We start from the raw sequence: 18852 nt of genomic DNA, 5'->3' as shown, positions 1-18852 counted from the left end.
AGCGGATACGGCCGATACGCCAACGCAGTCGAGTTACAGCCGGTGCAGCACCCCAGCCTCTGCAACACCTCCGGCGCCCTGCGTCCATTTCCTACTGCGTCTTTCGAGGGCATCGAGTGCAGGCACGCGCTTCTCTCTCGTGACTGAAGCACGATTCGTGGAAACCCCCACGCCACCTCTCATCACACCGACTGCCGCAATCGTGCTGCCCTCGCACTGCCTTGACTCCACAGCAGTATCACCAAAGCCCCTGTCGGCTCAGCTCTTCCGCTTGGGCATTTCCACCGCACGCTCTAGTCATCTAACCTCTTCGTCGAGTGCCCAACACTCGGACAACTTGCTTCAGCAACGCCTGAGTCGGCGAGCTCAACGCCCCGCGCCTGCCATATCAACGATACTTGACAGGCCTTACACCCTCAAGCGACCGTTTTCCGCTGTCTGATCCGCAAAACAGAAAGCGGAGCCGGCGCACCACTCGCACACATTGTGCTCCCACCTGAAGCCCAAGCCTGAACCCGCCTCTATCCTCGGTGACGACCCCCGGCCGTGGTTCGAGACCTCTCGCTACATGCTCACCCACCGGCCAGCGTATAGCACTCCTAATGCTGATGGGCACCCAGCAGTAGGACAGGCTGACGCCCCACACTCCACCCGCCGCCACAGCATCAGCGACCAGACAGAGCGCGTCAGGCGGCTGCTGCCGCTTACGTGCCGCCGCGTCGCCGCCGTGCCAGGCCACAATCAATGCAGGGCCTTGCGCAATGCGCCACGCTAGCAAACAAGCCCATTCGCGCCGCACTTCAAGACCAGCCTGCAGCACGGCTTTCAATCTCAATGCTAAGATACACCACGCCCTATGCATACGCTGCATGAACGGCTATGCCTGCGCCGCCAAGCGTCCTGTATGACAGCGCATGCCTCCTGGACACTGACCAAGCGTCTATGACCCCTGCGGTGGCGAGGACGCGGGTGCTGCTGGCGCGGGCGCCGGGGCTGGCGCCGGTGCTGCTGCCGGCGGGGCGGCCGCGGCGGGTGCTGGCGCCGGCGCGGGCGCCGGGTTGCCGAGCATGGATATTGTTTTGATGATGACCGCCTTCTCCTCCTTGAACTGCTCGTCCTCCTCTGCAAGTGCCGGTTGCGTGGGCGCACACAGACACGTACACACAGACACACGCACGTCAGCAATGGATGGAATGACAGGGATACAATCGTGGCCACCCCGCCTTGTGAACACAGACTACAGCCCCCGCCCCGCCTGCCCGCTCACCCTTCCATAGTTCCATCGTTCTCCTCTTGCATAAGCCCACATCAGTCCAAGCCCCGCCCCTCATAGCTCTCCGTGTTTGCTGCACCCTCCGCGTCCTTGAACGCCCTGCCCACCTCCCGCCCACCTCCCGCCTACCTCCCCCTACCTCCCGTCCCGTCCCGTCCCGTCCCGTCCCGTCCCGTCCCGTCCCGTCCCCTGCTGCTCTCACCCTTCTCGGTGTGGAAGTCCTCCAGGTACTTGAGCAGCTTCTCGCGGTTGTTGGCCAGGATGTCCACAATGGGCTGGGGCTTGTTGGGGTTGGCCACAAACACCTGGGGCGGGGTGGAGGGCCGGTGGGCGGTGTTGAGGGAGGGAGAGGGAAGGGGTGGCGGTTGCAGGGACGGCGGAGGGGGATCCAGGCATGACAGATGGCTGCCCCGTGCTTCCACCCCATCGGGGCTGTCATGTCAGGGACGCCGCACGCACACAACGCCCCCCCGCTAGCTTAGCTTGGTTTGGTTTAGTTTGGGCTAGTATTTACACCCCCCCCCCCACACACACGCGCCCCATTTCCGCACCCGCCCCCCCCCCCGGCTCACGGCTGCCGCGGCCCCCCCTCCCACCTTGAACACGTGGAAGGCCTCGAACTGGATGGATCGGCTCTGGTCCTTGAGTAGCACCATCATGGTCATCAGGTGCTGCACGTCGCTCACGAACTTGAGCATCACCTTGACGTTGGTGCGGTCCAGAAGCAGCTCGCCCAACAGCTGCGGGCAGGAGGTGGCGTGGGGAGGCGGAGGCGGCGATGTTCACGTTGCGGGGCGGGGTTGTATATACGGTATGCTCAAGAGGGCCGCCATCGCGGACGTCACACCGAGGCAAACAGCGGCGGGTCTTGTGGGCAGGATGGCGCGAGAGGCCCAAGCCAGAACGCGACACCCTGCCTCCAAAACCCAAGGCGCATCCAAGCACCCAAGCAGCCTGGAGCCTACGGTACCGGTAGTCGCCTACCCGGCAGCCAGCCCGCACATCGCCAACAGAGTAAAGTAGGGCACGGCTGACGACGCAGCCGACCCTGCGCTGGCAGCTGTTGCCGCCGCATACGACCGATACCGCTCCTGCCATTCTGCAGCCAGCCTCCAGCGGTGCGCCATCAGCTCCCCTCGCCCCCCTCGCCCCCCTCGCCCCTGCCGCAGCGGCCTCGGCCCCGTCCGCAGCGGCCTCAGCCCCCAGCCGCTCCCTCCCAATGCCGTGACAACCAGCGCCGCTCCTGCTTCCAGCACAGTACCGGCGCCGCTCCAGCGCTGCCGCTGCTGCAGCTGCCCCTTCCATGCCAAACACCACAACCTCGACTCATCTCTTATCCCAGCCTCAGGCCCCGCCCCGCCTGCTGCTGCGCCCCATCTCGCAGTCCCCCCCAAAACACACACCTTAAGCGACTGCCGCCGCACGACGTAGTTGGTGGACTGCAGTAACCGGATGTACGCCCCGAAGAACTGCGGCGGCAGAGATACGGGCATCGCAATGTTTGTAAGATAAGACTGGTAAGGGTGACACGCGAAGGCTTAGGAGGAAGCGGGGAAGTAAAGGTGCGGCTGCCTGATGATTCCCTGCGGCTGCACCGCAACCCTCTGCTGCTGGCATCGCTGCAACCGGTCACCCTGCAGCTCTTCTACTCTTCTACGACCCTTAGCAACCCCTAGCAATCCGTTTCAACGCCCCGGAGACTTGGACAGGGCATTCCTTCCGTGGCTGCGCTCCTGCCGCTGAACTGCAGTCCAGCTATCCACTGGCACACCAGACCAATGCACGCGGCACCAGCGCCCACTGTTGCTGCCGCCGCTGCCACAACTCGCACCGTCTCGCACATACCACAATGCCACCAGCATATCCTGGTCCTGCGGGTCCCTCTCCCACATTACGGTGTCTCGTACTCGTTGGGGTTGTTCCAGCCCCTCTCTTCCCCACAGCGCCCTAATCCATCCATCCTCCTCCCTCCTCCCACGCTCCTCTCCTCCCCCACCTCCGTGTAGTGCTCCTGCAGGTACTGAGCCACCACCGCCTTGTGCCGCGTCAACAGGTCCTGCAGGCCGCCGCAGCGCGTTGCGGGGTGTGAGGACGAGGCAGAGGTGGCGAGAAGGTGGTAATGAGGAGGTGGTGGTGGAAGCCAGGACGTGTGACACATGGAGGCCAGGCGTGTAGCGGCGGCATCAGCCGTGAGGACAGGCCAGCTTGGATGGGGTCCGCTGCCACGGGCATGCCTGGGGCCCAATGCACCGACGCCTGACCATAGCATGGGCTATGTCCCAACCGCACACATGCACTCGGCCCCGCCTGCCGAGTGCCCAGGCTGCCCACACACCCGTGCCACACACCCCTACACACCGCCCACCTTGAACGTGCTGAACGCGTCCGAAGCGATTTCGAAATTCGCCACCTCCACCTTGTCGAAGAATTTGAGAAACACCGGCCCGTCTAGCACCTTCCTGTGCACGGTGGGCGGAATAAAAGGACGCAGGCGGGCTCCACGTAAATTACTGTTGATTGCCGTACATTGCCGCAACCGCGCCACACTACTTTTGCAAGCGATGAGGAGATGATGTCATATTCAATCAGTGCTGTAGTCCGTGGGACCGGAGCTGGTCATAGCGGTATAATCAGGTTGCGGCGGCCAGAGCGTGCAGCACCGCAGGCTGTGTGGCCCGCACTGCTCCACCAGGCGTGGCACCCTGGACCCAGCAATCCTCAGCCGCTGGCGTGCGTCCCGCAAAGAGCAAGTACCAGTGCTGTGCTGGCCGCGTGGCTTTCCGAGGGGCACCCCCGCAACAGCGCCTGGCCCGGTCGCCCCCGCCAGCGCGCCGTCAAACCCGAGACGCACTTGGCGATTTGGTCGTCTCGCAAGCAGTCCCGCAGCATGGCGCCGCAGTTGAGCGCGATGGCGGCCTCATCATAGCTGCGAGCAACAGGGGGCAGTGGGGTCTGCGAGGGGCGCGCGGCGGCACACTGCGCAGGGCTGGGAAGATGCCATCGGTCGTCCGCACCTACCCAACGAACAGCAGCGTCGGAATCTCCGGATGGGCCAGCACGTAGGCGGCTCCTGGCCCCCGTTCATCGTTGTCTTTGATGCGGATGATGGCGCCGAACACCTGGGCCGCGTCTTTGCGCGACTCGAATTCAAGGTCCGCCAGGTTCTTTACGATCAGCGAAAGCAAGTCCGTCCGGCCTGCCTCCTGGGCCAGCGCCAGCGCGTTTTCCTTTGTCGCCTCGTGCTCCTCGTCGCCAAAGAGCACTAGCTTGGCGTACCCCAGGTACTTGGCGACAGACTCGTGCGCCTTGTCAAGCGCCTTCTCATCCCGGCCGCTCCGGGCTGCTTGTAGGGCCTCAAACGCAGCTGTAAGCTTGCTGACAACCTCTGACGGTGTCTTGGGCTTTTCCGCAAGCAGCTTTTGGAGAAAGGCCGGAGCGGGCATGGTTGCCCCCTAGTTCGACGCCACGACGGCCCAGGACTAAGCTATAGGTAAAAGACTTCAAGTGGCATTTCCTAGCGTCCCAAGCAGGCAGGCGGCGTTCCGGCCCCGCCCTGCCCAAGCAGCTTCAAGAAAGCAACAGCTAGGAATGATGATTTCTGTTAGTTAATACGCAATTAGCTGAACAGTGGCACAAAACAACTGTTCCGGGTCGGCGTCTTGGCCTGCATGCTTCAGCGGGGATTGTCTCGGGAAAGGCAACTCCGCAAAGAGCTGCGGTGTGCTGGCAAATATAAATGACAGTCTCGGGTCCACAAACCAGTTATAAGGTGCTTGAAGGTGCCATCCCTGGTACCGCGACTGATTGCTGCAACCCACTCCAAACCCGGGTTCACTAAGGGGCGTGCGTGCCCATACACACCCCTCCACGCAAAGTCCAAACCATCCCAAATGCCCTCATGTGGCATCCGTATGATAAGACATGCTCTCGTAAGCTCGGAGGTGACCTGTCCGCTTGTCAAGCTCGCGAAATGCAGAGACATGCCCCGACATCGTGCACGAAGAGCTGCTTTTAGCCCCTTAACGAGATTTCCAAACTGCTACTCATAGCTATTCATTGACACGGCAACGATAAAGCACTGAGAAAATGGCTGCTCGCGGGACCCCGGTCGCGAAGTCGCTTGCCCGCATTTTGCGCTGGATTGCATTATGGCAATACCGGTATGTAGTGTGTAATATAGATTATGTGTTTAATAACGTCTAGCTCTTTTCAGCGCACTTTGGCTCGACCGTCACCCGCACGTACTGCTGGACTGCCAACAAGAACCGCCCATTTCAGCCTCAGGCGAGCGCAGACGGTCCTCCCATTCATGCATTTGGAGGGACTGAGAGCGCGGTTGGCAGCACGGGGAACCTTTTGGCCGTCGGGGCACCCCTACCAACCCCGAAGACGCCCCCCCCCGCCGCACTGAAGGGCCGTACGGCAATTGGGGTGACCAGATCCTTGTGCTAGGAACCTGACACGCTGGCAAGGTTGTGCAGCCCAGTGCAGCCTTCCATAGTCCCATTTGGTCTAATTCAGTGCTCGTATCTTCCAGCTTTCCGGCACACGTCTATGCCACGCCGCATGATAACAATCGGACAATAATACAGTCATGGCCAGAACCGTCACCAACACGCTTACTGGCGATCCGACGGACACCTACCTGCGCCTGGCCGGACGCCCGGAGCCGAGCAAACTTCCAGCCAGCCAGCAACTTGTCGGTACAGTAACTCCGGCGTTCGACCAGCCGCGCGCTCTGGCGCGCTCATGCACTGCGGTTGCAAATTGTTTGCCATCTGCTGGGGTCTGGGAATCAGCTGCACCCTACGGGACTTCACCAACCTGCCTTGTCCCTGTCCCATCGCACAACTACCTGCGCACCACCGCCATCCAGCAAATCGCAGCACATGCCATAGTGGCTTATAAGAAAGCAAGGGGCCCACGCACGGCACGATACTAAGTTGCCTTGAATATCTCTCTTGTCTTTATTGTAATGCATCCGCAAATAGACACAGTCTGAAGGACTTGGATGTATGCACGCATTCCGCCGATCCGCCCCAACCTGCCCACGAGCAGGGGTACCACGAGCCAATAAACCGCACAATACAACAACACACCAAGTTTGAGCCTCGAAGACACCGTAGTGCTAGTCTGCTAGAAACTGCTACCGACGCCGCGATCTCCTCCTCCACGTGGCCTTGCTCGCCCCCTCGGCTACGCACATGCACGCCGCAACTGCTGGGCCCAGGGCCGCTGCCGCCAGGCCCTGTGCCGCTGCAGGCAGGCACGGACAGGGGCAATCCTTGGGAGCTTCGCCCCCCCCTGGATCGCTTCGCTCAGGGGCAGGGGCTCAGCCCAAAAATTGGGAAACGCCCGCCGCACGCGGCACAGGTATCCAAATAATAAACAACAAGCAGTACTAAACAAGCAACATGGCAACCATCGCCTGCAGATGTGACAACGCATGCCAGTGCGCCAAGCAAGGCCTAGTGAATCACGGACGCACCTCAGAGGGAGAGGTCCCGTAAGTCCCTGTGTTCGTTGCCATGCATTGCCATGGCCCAACAAACAAACACACACACACACACACACACACACACACACACATATATCTTGTCAAGGACACTCACACTTGGTGACCGGCAGCAGTTATCAGTATGCCCTCGCCCTCGCATTCCACAGTAGCTGATGCTGCACAGCCAAGCTAGCCGGACGTTGCATTGAACAAGTCTCATGGGTTTCTTTGGAACAAGAGCATTTCCGTCTCCTTCCATACACACTCCGTTCTGCACCGCTCCATACGAAGGTGCTGAGGCCGCCGCGTGACCCTACCAAACCACCTCGTGCCATTGCCTGCATACCTAGCACGCATTACCGAGCACCCAACTGGCATGCACATTCAATGACCCCACTGACCGCCATCGAAGATACTCAAAATTACCTAGCTAGACAAAGACGCAGATGCCAACCCGTGGCCAAACAACAAGATGTATGATGATGACTGGCCCTGAAGTGATCAGCAAGAATGGCACCGTGACGCACCGTGGCGACTGCTCGATTAATTAACTCCATCTTGCACATACGATGATGACCCCGTCTACAATTTTAGTTGGGTTCGGAATGGAGCCTTCCTACCGCCTTATTGATGTGGAGTAAAAAATGACTTCTTCCCCACCCCCTTCCATGTCAAGGTGATAAGAACCTGTGCCTCATATATTCTGTCACTGCCCAATCTTCAACCTCCCACAAGAATTCCGTACTCAGTAAGATTGCCCAACTAGATAGGTTGCCTGTAGCTTTCTAAGGTTCGCCGCACCTTCGGCCACTGATGGTCTCATCTGATGGGCTCAGCCCCATTCCCCTTGGAGGGGAACCTCTTTCAATCGTAGACAGCGCGTCCGTGCAAAAGAGTGTAGGCTGCACAGGTAGCCAGCGAGCCATCCATCCGGCACACCCCGTGCATGCTATCGAGAGGCGACTTACGTCCAGTCCTCCACTGTTGGCGGCGGTTGCCTAGCTATGCGGCTGCCTGCAATGCCCCCCACTCCTGCCTCCCTGAACTATCTCCACTGCTTCCCGCCCCTACCCTTACCGTGCCAACATGCCGCCTGCCAATCGTACTACAACTTTTGGACGCTGCGGCTGTTGCGTCATCCTGCTGCTGCTGCTGCTGCTGCCGCTGCCACCGTCCATTCGTTGTGCCTGATGACATGACGCCCTAAGGTTGCCTGGTTTGACGCAGTAGCTGCTGCTGTTGCTCCAGCCGTTTCACAGAAACGGTTTCGGGCGTTGCCGCCGCTGGCGGTGCAGCCTGCTGCAGAGGCACTGGGCCACGCGCGCCTCCATGCGGCGGCGTCGCCAGCGCGGGCCCGGCGGCAGCCTTGACGGCCGCAGGCGCTGCCCTGGACTGCTGCACAGGCTGATGAGGAGCAGCAGACCCGGCCGCGGGTCCCACAGCGACTGGCCCTGCTGGCGCCGGCGCACCCACCCGACCCGGCAGCGGCGCAGCGGGCATGGCAGCAGGCGCGGGGGCAGCGGGCGGTGCGGCGGCGGGTGCGGCGGGCTGCTGGGCCCGCGCCGCCGTCCCTGCAGCTGCTCGGCCGCCTCCGGCGCCTGCGCTGCCTGCTGCCGCGTCCGCAGCTGCCGCCTGGGCTTCCACCAGCAGCCCCTGCAGGGCCGTCACGAGCTCGGAGGCGGTGGGCCTCCTCCGCGGACTCGCAGACCTGCGCGCGGCCCCATGTACCGTATGTGTGGTGTGTGTGTGTGTGTGTGTGTGTGTGTGTGTGTGTGTGTGTGTGTGTGTGTGTGTGTGTGTGTGACTACGGTTTCCACGGTTATGTGTGTGTGCGCGCCTGTGCGCCTGTGCGTGCGTGTATTGTGTTGCACGACGCAGGCGGAGCGTGCGTGGTGTAAAGCGTGCAATGGTCATAATGATAAACGTGTGGCCGCGCAGCTTGTCTATGATAGGCAGGTTGTTCATTTGCATGCACGGGCATGCATATGTGTGGGCCAGCTAGCTACCGTACACGCACACGCACCAGCAGCGGGCTGCAAGGCTGACGTAGGGCGCGGGGGCGAGCGGGTGGAACACGGGTCGCACGCCCGACCGCAGCACCTGACGCGGAACATCCTGTGCGTGTGAGGTGATGAGTTTGTGAGCGGGGGGTAGCAAATCGCTAGCGCGCCGGAACACACTTCGGGTACACGCACTTAGGGAAAAGGCACAGCATCTATCCGTGGCATCTATCCCTGAGCAACGTATTCAGCGCGTGCGGGCTGACACGCACAGTCAGTGCCGGACGTGCGCATTCACACTTCACTCATCATGAAACTTTGGCACCCGACCCAACTACACACCTGCGGGTTCATGTTGCTGTACGGTGTACGGCACATGAGCAGTTCGTACATCATAACGCCCAGAGCTGCAACGGGACAGGGCGGGAGGGAGGAGGGAGAAGGTTTGCGCCAGAACGTGAGCGGTGCACCGTCCGATATTTGTAGTACAAGTCGGGGACCTGAGAGCCTCGATGCAAGACCGCGGCCCGCCCTGTGGCTGCTAACAGCGGTGGCGAATTCAACGCTCCTTACCGTACACATCGACTGCGGCGCCCAATAGTGCACCCTTGACAAAGCATTCCGGAGCCTGGGCGAGGAGAAACAGCAGTGGACAAGCCCCGTAAGCCACATGTTGATCGGCATGCCGGTGTGTGCCTCTGCATCAGCTTCATGCCACATACCGTACGGTAGCCAGCCGTGGCGACAGGGCGCATCACCCCTCCGCCGAAAGCACCGAACGGATCGCCAAGGGACCTGCTGCATGGGCTCTAACACGTACTGCTGCTGTTCACCTCACCATGTGCCCCACGGTCCCCAGCGGGTGCGTCACACGGAAGCCGAGCGCCCCATCCGGTCCGGCGTCCTTCATCAGCCGTACACTGCAGCAGGCAAAGCAAATGGGACAGCCACAGCGACAGTTGCGTACAGCGAGTGTGCATGCGTTCTGAGACACGTGCGGCATGCGAGTATGTCTGTGACGCCCTTGCGCTGTCAGCGGGACACTCGCTCGGTCGCTCCCGGCACGATGCGTGCGTGGGCAGCAGCCCTCACGCAGGGTTAGCAAGACGTCCTCTCGCTCACCAGCCGAAGTCACTGAGCTTGCAGGTCCAGCCGCGGGGGTCGCGTGTGGAGCTCTTGAGCAGCACGTTGGCGGCCTTGACGTCGCAGTGAACCAGCCGCCGGGAGTGCAGGTGCCGCAGCGCCAGCGCAACCTGCGAGGACGCAACAAGCAAGGCGTTGCTACGCGGTAATCACACACATACACACGCACACGGCACGCTTCCTTCCCTTGTGCTCGATAACAAACGGCGTGCGCGTGCATGCTTCATGCCCCTCGTGTCCCGCAAAGGACAGCGGTTTACAAGTGTGACGGGAAGGCAGATGTGCTTACAGACACTTAATTGCAGCCACCTAGCTGCACCGCACCCACCTCCAGCAGGCTCGTGTACAGCGGCACCAGCGCCGGCCAGATGGCACCGTTGGCGGGGCCCGTGGCGCACGGCTGGCGGAAGGCGCCCGAGCGAGAGGCGGCCAGGAGCGTGCCGACGTCACAATACTGCGTCAAGGGAAAAACCGAAACATAACAATACGTGTTAGGGAGCACAAGGTAAGATGACAGCGTGCGTGGGGGGGGGGGGCGTGCGTGCGGAATGTGCGGATGTGGTCAGGGGCTCAGGGCTGGTAGGCCGACACACGGTACACGTCTGCGGGTGTCAGAATTGGTAGTGCGCGATCCGTCACACGTATGGTGTGACATGCCTGTGTACCGAGCCCGATGAGGTTGTCTGCTTGTGCTCTCAAGCGCATTTACGCACCTCCAGGCACAGGACCTGATTGAGGGGGCCTGGGTCGCTGTTTCCCAGCATGGCGTCATCGGGCGCGCACAGCCGCAGCACCGGCAGCGGGCTGTCGCGGTAGTGGCAGCGAACCACAACCACACCGCTGAACGCAGCGTACACCTGAGTATGTTTGTGCATAGGACAAGTACAGCTGTGATGCGGTGGGCAAGGCTGTGTCGCGGTGACTACGTGGTGCCCATGGTGATGCCTTCATGGTCGGACCCGTTCACGCCATGCTGGTTTGTGCACACCGTACACCCCAGCAGACTTGCCTGGACGATGTTTGGGTGGCTGATGGATTGCGACACGGCCACTTCCATTGCGCTGCGCTTTGCCTGTTGATTGGATGCAGTATATGTTGCACGCACAGTCGCGCACGGGTGGCCGGCAAAGACCCGGGCCCCCGGGGCTTGGGGGCGATAGCAACTCGGGGGCGTGGGCCGAGGCACGTGGCACGGCGACACCAAACCCCATGCATCCACGCGCGCTTCCCTTTCTGCCAGCCGCACCTACCTCCCCAACCCCCAGATTTCAAGCCCTACCGCGCGCCCTCACCTGACGCACGAGGCCCTCCGCCGCCTCGGCGCCCGCAGTGTGCACCTCTCCCTCGCTGCTGTCCGCGAGTGGGTCGTTCATGTCCCGCTCCTTCTGTCTCTCTTGCTCCTTGGCTTTCAGGGCGGCCGCCTGTTTGTCTTGTCCGGCCTGGCTGGCCGCCACGGCCTGGTTCTGCGCGAAGACCTTGATGGCAGCCTCCAGCCCGTGCATGGTCCCGCGGAACACCACGCCTTGGCCACCACGACCTGCAACAGACGGCACACACCAGCACGAAGGCGCAGGGACGAATCAAGTTAAGGCGATCGCTTGGGCTGAAGAGACAGCCACAGCAGCCGCAGCCGCAGCCGCAGCCGCAGTCACAATCACCGTCACGTACAACGTACATCCAGCAGGTGGGGATACAATGAGGCAACAAAGCGCGACAGAGTGCCCCAGAATACCAGCAGAGAGTGCTATTGCTCGACAGCATTGCTGCACATGGCCGGCACCCACCCAGCACGTCCAGGAGCTCGATTGCTTCCAGGTCTTGGTGGAGCGCCGCCCTGTGTTAAAGAGCACAAGGAAAACGTTGCGCAAACCTGTGTGTGTGTGTGTGTGTGTGCGTGTGTGTGTATGTGTGTGTGTGCGTGTGCGTGTGCAGGCACTTAACGGCATGTCACACAAAGCAGAAACAAAGAGCGCAGCTAATGACATCGCCATTGGCAGCATCCGAATGCTGGGATCATGCGCTGTGTCCTTGGCGCCGGTTGCCAGCCATACCTACTGGTCCATATGCACACGTCAACAAGCACACACTGATGCCGCCAGCAGCCGCTCACCTGGCCTGCTCGGTGTCCTCCGAGCCCGCAAGTGCCGCCGTCAGCCTCGACCGCACCGTGCTCACAAGCAGCTCCGTGTTCTGCTGCTGCTGTGCGGCAAGCATTGCGGCGGAGGCCCGTGGCATGCTGCCAGAGGCGGTGGCGGCGGCGGCGGCCTGCAGTGCTTCCTCCAGCTGTACCTCAGGCGAGGAATTGTACAGCCAGTTCGCCGCGTTGGCACAGCCAGCCTTGGACACTGCGGCGGGTTGACATGGCGCGGGTATGGCACGTACGGTAAGCCAGCAGCAGTGTGCCGGTCATGCATGGGGACAGGCTTCTGGATTGCGGATCAGGTATCGCGGCACACCAGATCATTGTAAACACGCGGCCAAGAACCCCAACTGTTCGCGTGCTGATTTATTAACATATTGCTGTCCCTCCAGTCTTGCTTCCATCAGCAAGGAAGCTGCCAGCTACTTACCCTCCAGCAAGCTGTCGACAGGTGCCGTGTCCAGTTGGCCCACACCAAACAGCCCCACGCCGCCGCACACACCCCCACCGCCCACACCGTACAAGTTCAGGCCGCTCACGAAGCCGGCAACGCTGCCAGCACCGCCGCCTGTGACCCCCGGCAGCTGCAGTCGGGCACTGACGGAGGCCGCTGCACCGGCGGCCGCCGATCCAGACATACTGCCGCTGCTAATCTGGCCGCGACCGGCCCCTTGCCCTGACGCCACCAGGCCCAGAAGGGCCTTGAAGGCACCGTCGGAGCCGGACCTCTCAGTCAGCCGCCGCTTTAGTGCCGCGGCCAAGCTGGCAGTGCCGCCGCCGCTGCCGCCACCGCTGCTGCTGCCCACATCGCCTCCCGGCTGTGGACCGCCATGGGACTTGATGGCGCCGGATGCCTGGCGCACAGCCCCGCCCGCCGCCGTGCCACGCGGCGATGATAGCAAGTTGCTGCCACCGAGCATGCCGCCAGCGGCGCCGCCCGCCGACGCACTTCCGGCAGGTGCTGGTTCACCGCCGGTGGCGCCACTGATTGCAGGGCTGCTGCTTAGCAAATGGGGCCGCCGGGCGGCCATGCCTGCGCCGCCACCTAAGCTGCGCATGGGGCTTGGTGGCGGCGTCAAGATGCTTCGCAGATTGTCGATCGCGTACAGAGCGGCGGGGCCGGCTGCGGCTGCAGCGGCGCCTCCCGGCGCGTCGCGAGCCACGCCGCCGCCAGCCATAGTTGCTGCCGCAATCGCCGCCAGCTGGCCTTGGTTTCCTGCACACAGACTCATGATGCTTCCAAAACCGGTCTGCTGCTGCTGGTTTGGGATCTGGGTTTGCATTTGCTGCATCCGGTCCAGCAGCTGCGAATCAATCTCGGACACGGTCTCCAAGCCTGAAATCATTCGCGATAAAAGGGCGCCGCCGCCAGCCGCGGCCCCCGACAGCACCCCCGCCGCGCTACCCATGCCGCCCCCGCCTGCGCCTGCGCCCGCGCCACTGAACGTCATGGCCAGACTGGGCAATGGCACGGTACGGCCTGTGACCTGTTCGTACAGCAGGCGCCAGTCAGACGGAACGCGGCTGTACTGCGGTTGGGCGAGGGTGACCAGCGGCGTACCGTACGGCATGGCAGGTACGGGGCTGAAGTTGCCGCCCGACAGCACGGCCCGGAAGCACGCAAACACCATCTGTGCAAAACCGCGGCAAGGCAGGGCTTCAGAGCTGCGCGCTTCAGAGCGAGACGAGCAGCGCAACGCGACAGCAGGCAGACGAGACGCTGCGGGCCTGCACACGACCAACTGAAAGCACCTGCCTCCCATGTGCGACACACCGCACACGCATGCGACCTCGCTCGGGAGCTCCCAAGCCAACCCGCCACGCACCGGCATGAGCTGCTTGAGCTCGGCCTCCACCATCTGCAACACGCCCGCCGGCAGCGTCTCCGCAAACACCAGGTACAGAGCCAGCCGACCAGGGGCCGGCGCCGTCACCATCGGCATGCCAGCAGTCGCCAGCAGTCGTGTGCTGCCCGCCATTGCCATCAGGCTGCTGGCGCCTTGGCTCGCCAATCCGCCGCCACCACCGCTGCCGCCGCCGCCACCACCACTGTACGACATTGCAACGCTGTCCAGCGCGGACAGTAAGGTCGGTCTGTTCTGGGGGCCGCCGTGCGGCGCCGCGTCGGCGGCAGATGCCACCGCCGCCGAGCCCACCCCAGCTGCCGGCTTGGAAAGTACCTGGCTGCCGGCGGCGTCACCAAGGTTGCCTGCTGCAGCCGCACCCGAGGATTGCGCCGGGCCCATGCCGGCAGCGGCGGGCGCGGCCACGCCGTCGACGTCACCGGGCGTGGCGGAAGGCGGGAACCAGGATGGATGTCCGAACATGCTGCCGGTGCCAGCAGCGGAGGCGACGCCGGGTGCGGGCGGGGAGTTGACGAACGAGGGCATGGGGCCGGGAGCGGCATGCTGCTGCCCGGGCACGCTGTGTGCGGTCATGAGCGCGCTGCTGGCAGCCGCACTCATCCCGTTGCCGCCGCAAGCGCTGCTTACCGTGCCCGTGTGTGATGACTGCATGCCGGCGGCGCTGGTGCCGCCGATGGTTGCAGTGCCGGTGGAGCAGCCGGACACGCCAGCGGCGCCGCAGGCGGCTGCCAGGCTCGAAGAGGCCAGTAGGGCTGCTGCGTTGTGCAGAGTGCCACGCGGCAGCGGCGCGCCCTCCACGCACAACACCACAGCACCCGGGCTGACGCCGCCAAGCAAGTTGCCAGCCAGCAGCACATCTCGCAGCGCCTGTGTGTACGCACACATGGTGATGATGCAAGGAGCAGCATGCGCTGTTGTGCAAGGAAAGCAGGGAGCACATACAAGGAAAGCAGAGAGCCTGAGGCCAGCTGAGAGGTAGCGGCACCAAAGAGTAGCAGGAGATGCACGCTGGTGGTATCCATGGTCGTGCGTGCGCCGCAGTGCGCCGCTTGTGCAGGCCATCATTTGCTACACATGCAGTGCTCAGCACCATTCTTACGTGATGATCTTCTAGCACGTGTGCGCTTGCGTCCGATAGTGTGAGTGTGGAGGCAGGGCTGCGGCCGGTGGCGAGGGACAGAGCGGACAGCTGCGGGTGCGTGTGCCGAAGGCCGCCACCACTGACGGAGGCGAAGGCGGAGCCCTGTCAAGTCGCAGCATTTGGTTCAGCAGTCATGTGGTTTTGTCAGGCCGTAGCAGTTTGTTGGTGAGTTAGTAAGGGCAGCTGTATCAAAAGGTAGACACGCCCCCACAGAATCAACAGAGAGACAGAGTAGGCAGCTGCAGCATACCAAATGCTTGGACCGCAAACGCAGCGGGACAGGGTTTGTGCGTGTGATGACCCGAGGCATGAGTGATGACCTACCGTTGACATGGCTCCGCCGCCAAACGCCGCAGCTACAGCGCCCGATGTGCTGTTGTGCGTGCCGACACTGACACTGCTGATGCCGGTCGGGCGCCGTCCCACCAGCAGCTGCTGTTGGTGTTGATGTTGCTGCACCTGGCCTAGCATACTGCTAAGGGAGGTGATGTGCACACCTGGTGGCTGCCGGCGAAGCGATGACAGATTAGTCCCCGCCGGCATTGGTTGCGATGCTTGTTGTGCTTGTTGGGGACCGCCCGACGCCCTGCGGTGCAGTAGAGCACAGCAGCCAGCGGCAGGGGTCAGCAGCGGGTACCTAAGATGACAGCTATCTAGCAGGGCCAGCAGGCACCCCAGCAAGCCACCAAGCTAGTGTCCAAAGGCCGCGCGGTGCCGGCACAAACCAGATACTGCCTATGTGTACCCCATGCACGCAGCCCATCCAGTCGCAACAAAAAACAACAAACAAGTTACACTATGCCCCGCGCTCACTTGATGGCCTTCAACAGCAAAGAGCGCGGAAGCTGCATCCGAACCGCCTTGATCCGAGACGGCTCCGGCGCTGCCGCCAGTGTCCGGCTGCTGCTTGCCGCCCCGCCGCCGCTCACACCAGTGCCGCCGTCACCATCACCAACGACGCCACGCATGCAGCCCATGCTGTGCACGCGTTGAAGGCGCGATGGAGCTCCCGAGTCAAGTCCACCGCCACCACCACCGCCACCCAGTGGAGAGTTGGGCAGGCGCCCTAACAGGCTTTGATTCACGGGAGGCAGGTTTGAGGCAGAGGCACTGTGTAAAAGCGAGGTGTTGGCTCCGCCGCTGCCACCAATGACGCCCGCATTATTGGCGGTGGCCCCGGGATGGTTTGCGTCCTGCTGATACCCCGCCTGACCGACAGCCGTCCTGCTGCGGTGCGCAAACACAACGACCGGGTTTGACCCCGCCGCCCCGCTTGTGCTGAAGCTGGTTGGGCCGCCATCTGTAGCTTGCGCGCCGCCACCAGCACCACTGGCAGCCGCCGTCATGGCCACGAGGTCGCTATGCTGCTGTGCGCTGGCGGCGCCCTGCGCTACTGCCGCAGCTGCTGCAGCTGCTGCTGCTGAGCCCCCGGCAGCTGAGCCCCCGCCCACCATCACCGTGCCTGTGCCGCCGCCTGTGCCGCCGCCTGCGACTGCTGCGCCTGTTATCCCAGGTGGGTGCTGGCTAGCGGGCGTGGGCGGCGGCAGCGGTGCGGTGCAGGCGGCCAGCAGCGGCCGACCGAGGACCGAGGTGCGGGAGCGAATGAGCTCAGGCACCGTGTCCAACACAGCCACGATGGCGTCGTGGAGGCCGTGGCTGCCGGCCACTGCCGCCAGCTGCGCCGCCACCTGGGACAGGAAGGCTGAGTGGCTGGGGTCTGCGAACAAGCCGAAGCCAACAAACTGCGACAGCCGTTGCAGCTCCCGGTAATCATTGAGGCCCAGCTTCAGCTGCTGCTGGTGCGGCGGGCCGGACACAACACGCCGCTGAGCCACCGCCGCCGCCGCAGCCGCCGGCTGCTGCTGCGGCTCCGCAGCCGCTGCTACAGCCTCCCCGGCGTCGAGCGTGCCGCTGCTACTGCCGCACTGCAGGCCGCTGAGCAGCAGCACCGCTGTCAGCCGCTCCCGGCCACCTCTCATGTGGAACACGGGCAGTGCCAGCAGCTCTGCAGGCGCCAGGCTCAATGGCAGCGGCCGCACCGTCACGATGGGTGCGGCGACCGCTGCTACCGCCGCCGCCGCGAGGGCTGGTGCGGCCGGCGCCAACACCATTAGGTTGCTATGCTGCTGCTGCATGTCGGAGAGCCGGTAGGCGACCACTACTGCCCTCTCCCGCACTGCCGCCGGCGCCGCGCCAGCAGCTGCCGCCGCCGTGTCGTTTCCTGGCATGGCTGTTTCAGCAGCGGCAGCCATAGCACTCGCCTCCTGCTGTGGGTGGATGAGGTTTGGGTGATGGTTGTGTACAGTCAACCATGCGACCTCTGTAGGTCCACATGCCATCCATCCACTGCTGGCGGGAGCATGCATGTATGCGGCAAGGCTACCTAACAAGTAACCAACCTGGCAGTTCCCGCGACTAGCCTGTTGTCATGTGCAGCAGCGGGTACCTTCGCGCCGGCACCCTGTGCACGCATGCATCACGCGCGCACCTTGCAGAAATGCAGGCTGTCACGAAGCGTTGCCATCCAGCCCGCGTGGTGCGGGGCGCAGAGCGGGTGCATGGCCGCCGCGGCGCCGCTGGTGCTGCAGAACACCCAGCCGCCGCCACCACCACAATCACCACTGAGTGGGCCGTCTGGGCCACCAGCAGCACCCAATGAGCCGACGTCCGCGGCGCCTCCGATCATGCCCCCAGAGGTACCGGTGGCGGCATGCGGACCGAACACCATCAGGCTGCAAGCCGCAGTGGATTGCAGCAAGCAACAACGTCAAGTAAGTATGCAAGCGCGTGCGGCACAGCATATAGAACAAAGGCGTGGGGCACCGCGGTTCCGGATACCGAGGAAGTAGTGGCGTTAATGTCATGGCTTGGCTTCATAACGGCAGCGCAGCCGTCTGCAGCAGGGCGGCCAGGTCAGCAGGTTGTCCGAGTGCCGGCGTTTGAGGGCGCCCTCGCCAGCAGTCCTTCTGTTGGTAGACTGGTAGGCTGCGGCGCCCGTGTGCCGGGCCCGGGTCACAGGTAGACCCACAGCTGTAACAAGCGCCGCGTGCCCCTAGTGCCCCACCCTCGCGCGCGCGCAGGCGGGCCCCCACGCACCTCGCTTGGCCGCAGGGCAGTCCTGCTTCAATGGCATCCAAGCTCGCCACAATCCTCTCAGACCTACGCGTCAGGTCACAATGGCCAATCGCTCGTAACAATGCATGCCCAAAGCAGCATTCGATTGTGTGCCCAGGCACAGCATTGTGTAGATGCTTAGCCACTTTTGGTCGTGGCCAGCAGCAGTCCCTGCTGTGGCCGATGCATATGTGTGTGTATGTGTGTGTTTGTGTGCGTGTGCGCGCCCGCACGGAAACGGGGGAGCGGTTGGCCCAGCCTCGCGCGGGACAGGGCTTGCAACTTCCAGGGGTAGGCCGCCGCCGCTGGCGAGACGGACACTAATCACGTTCTCGCCCACGGCATCCAGAGTCCCCCCAAAGCCTAGTTTTTAGCGTTTGGCGCTGTACTACTGTACCTGGCTACGCCTTCACTTCTTAAATAATCGTGAATCTAAAACCCCCCCAAACCATCCCGGGAAGGTAGGGGGAGTTGGCGAGATTCGGGGACCGTGTGCAGCCCCACGCCGGCGAGAATGCAACCCCGGAAATGCCCTATCTTTCTCGCCCGAGGGCCGGCATTAGGGCCCGTTTCTTGCCGCTGCCCGAAGATGCAAGCCCTGGTGCGGGAACGTTGATCAGGTCGGGGCCCTCCTCTGGTTGTAATAGATTCCAACCTCCGTATTAACCCAATCAATAGC

At 63.0% G+C, this 18852-nt stretch overlaps 2 protein-coding genes across 3 annotated transcripts; both read right to left on the bottom strand.

Annotated features, from left to right (window-relative positions):
- Window positions 1–21: 21 nt before the first annotated feature.
- Window positions 22–4890, bottom strand: CHLRE_17g709950v5 (uncharacterized protein). Its single transcript, XM_043072059.1, has 8 exons — window positions 4292–4890; window positions 4125–4199; window positions 3639–3732; window positions 3270–3329; window positions 2677–2742; window positions 1870–2013; window positions 1476–1578; window positions 22–1122 (listed from the first exon to the last, which is right to left on the bottom strand). Exons 1-8 carry the CDS (start codon window positions 4714–4716, stop codon window positions 941–943), a joined length of 1149 nt encoding a protein of 382 aa, XP_042914518.1. The 5' UTR covers window positions 4717–4890; the 3' UTR covers window positions 22–940.
- A 558-nt stretch (window positions 4891–5448) lies between these two features.
- Window positions 5449–18780, bottom strand: CHLRE_17g709900v5 (uncharacterized protein). Of its 2 annotated transcripts, none has more exons than XM_043072057.1 (20): window positions 18720–18780; window positions 18156–18218; window positions 17548–17791; window positions 15873–17326; window positions 15384–15645; window positions 15018–15161; window positions 13880–14785; window positions 12484–13684; window positions 12024–12258; window positions 11698–11747; window positions 11206–11450; window positions 10923–10985; window positions 10627–10770; window positions 10242–10367; window positions 9893–10023; window positions 9609–9690; window positions 9344–9398; window positions 9113–9177; window positions 8794–8885; window positions 5449–8478 (listed from the first exon to the last, which is right to left on the bottom strand). In XM_043072057.1, exons 1-20 carry the CDS (start codon window positions 18731–18733, stop codon window positions 7974–7976), a joined length of 6081 nt encoding a protein of 2026 aa, XP_042914516.1. In that variant the 5' UTR covers window positions 18734–18780; the 3' UTR covers window positions 5449–7973. The 2 variants fall into 2 exon arrangements, with proteins under 2 accessions (XP_042914516.1, XP_042914517.1); XM_043072058.1 differs by having other exon boundaries at window positions 15873–17323.
- Window positions 18781–18852: the final 72 nt, after the last annotated feature.

This window comes from Chlamydomonas reinhardtii, chromosome 17 (genome assembly GCF_000002595.2).
Source record: "Chlamydomonas reinhardtii strain CC-503 cw92 mt+ chromosome 17, whole genome shotgun sequence".
Lineage (NCBI taxonomy): Eukaryota > Viridiplantae > Chlorophyta > Chlorophyceae > Chlamydomonadales > Chlamydomonadaceae > Chlamydomonas > Chlamydomonas reinhardtii.
This window is presented reverse-complemented; position numbering and strand designations above follow the sequence as displayed.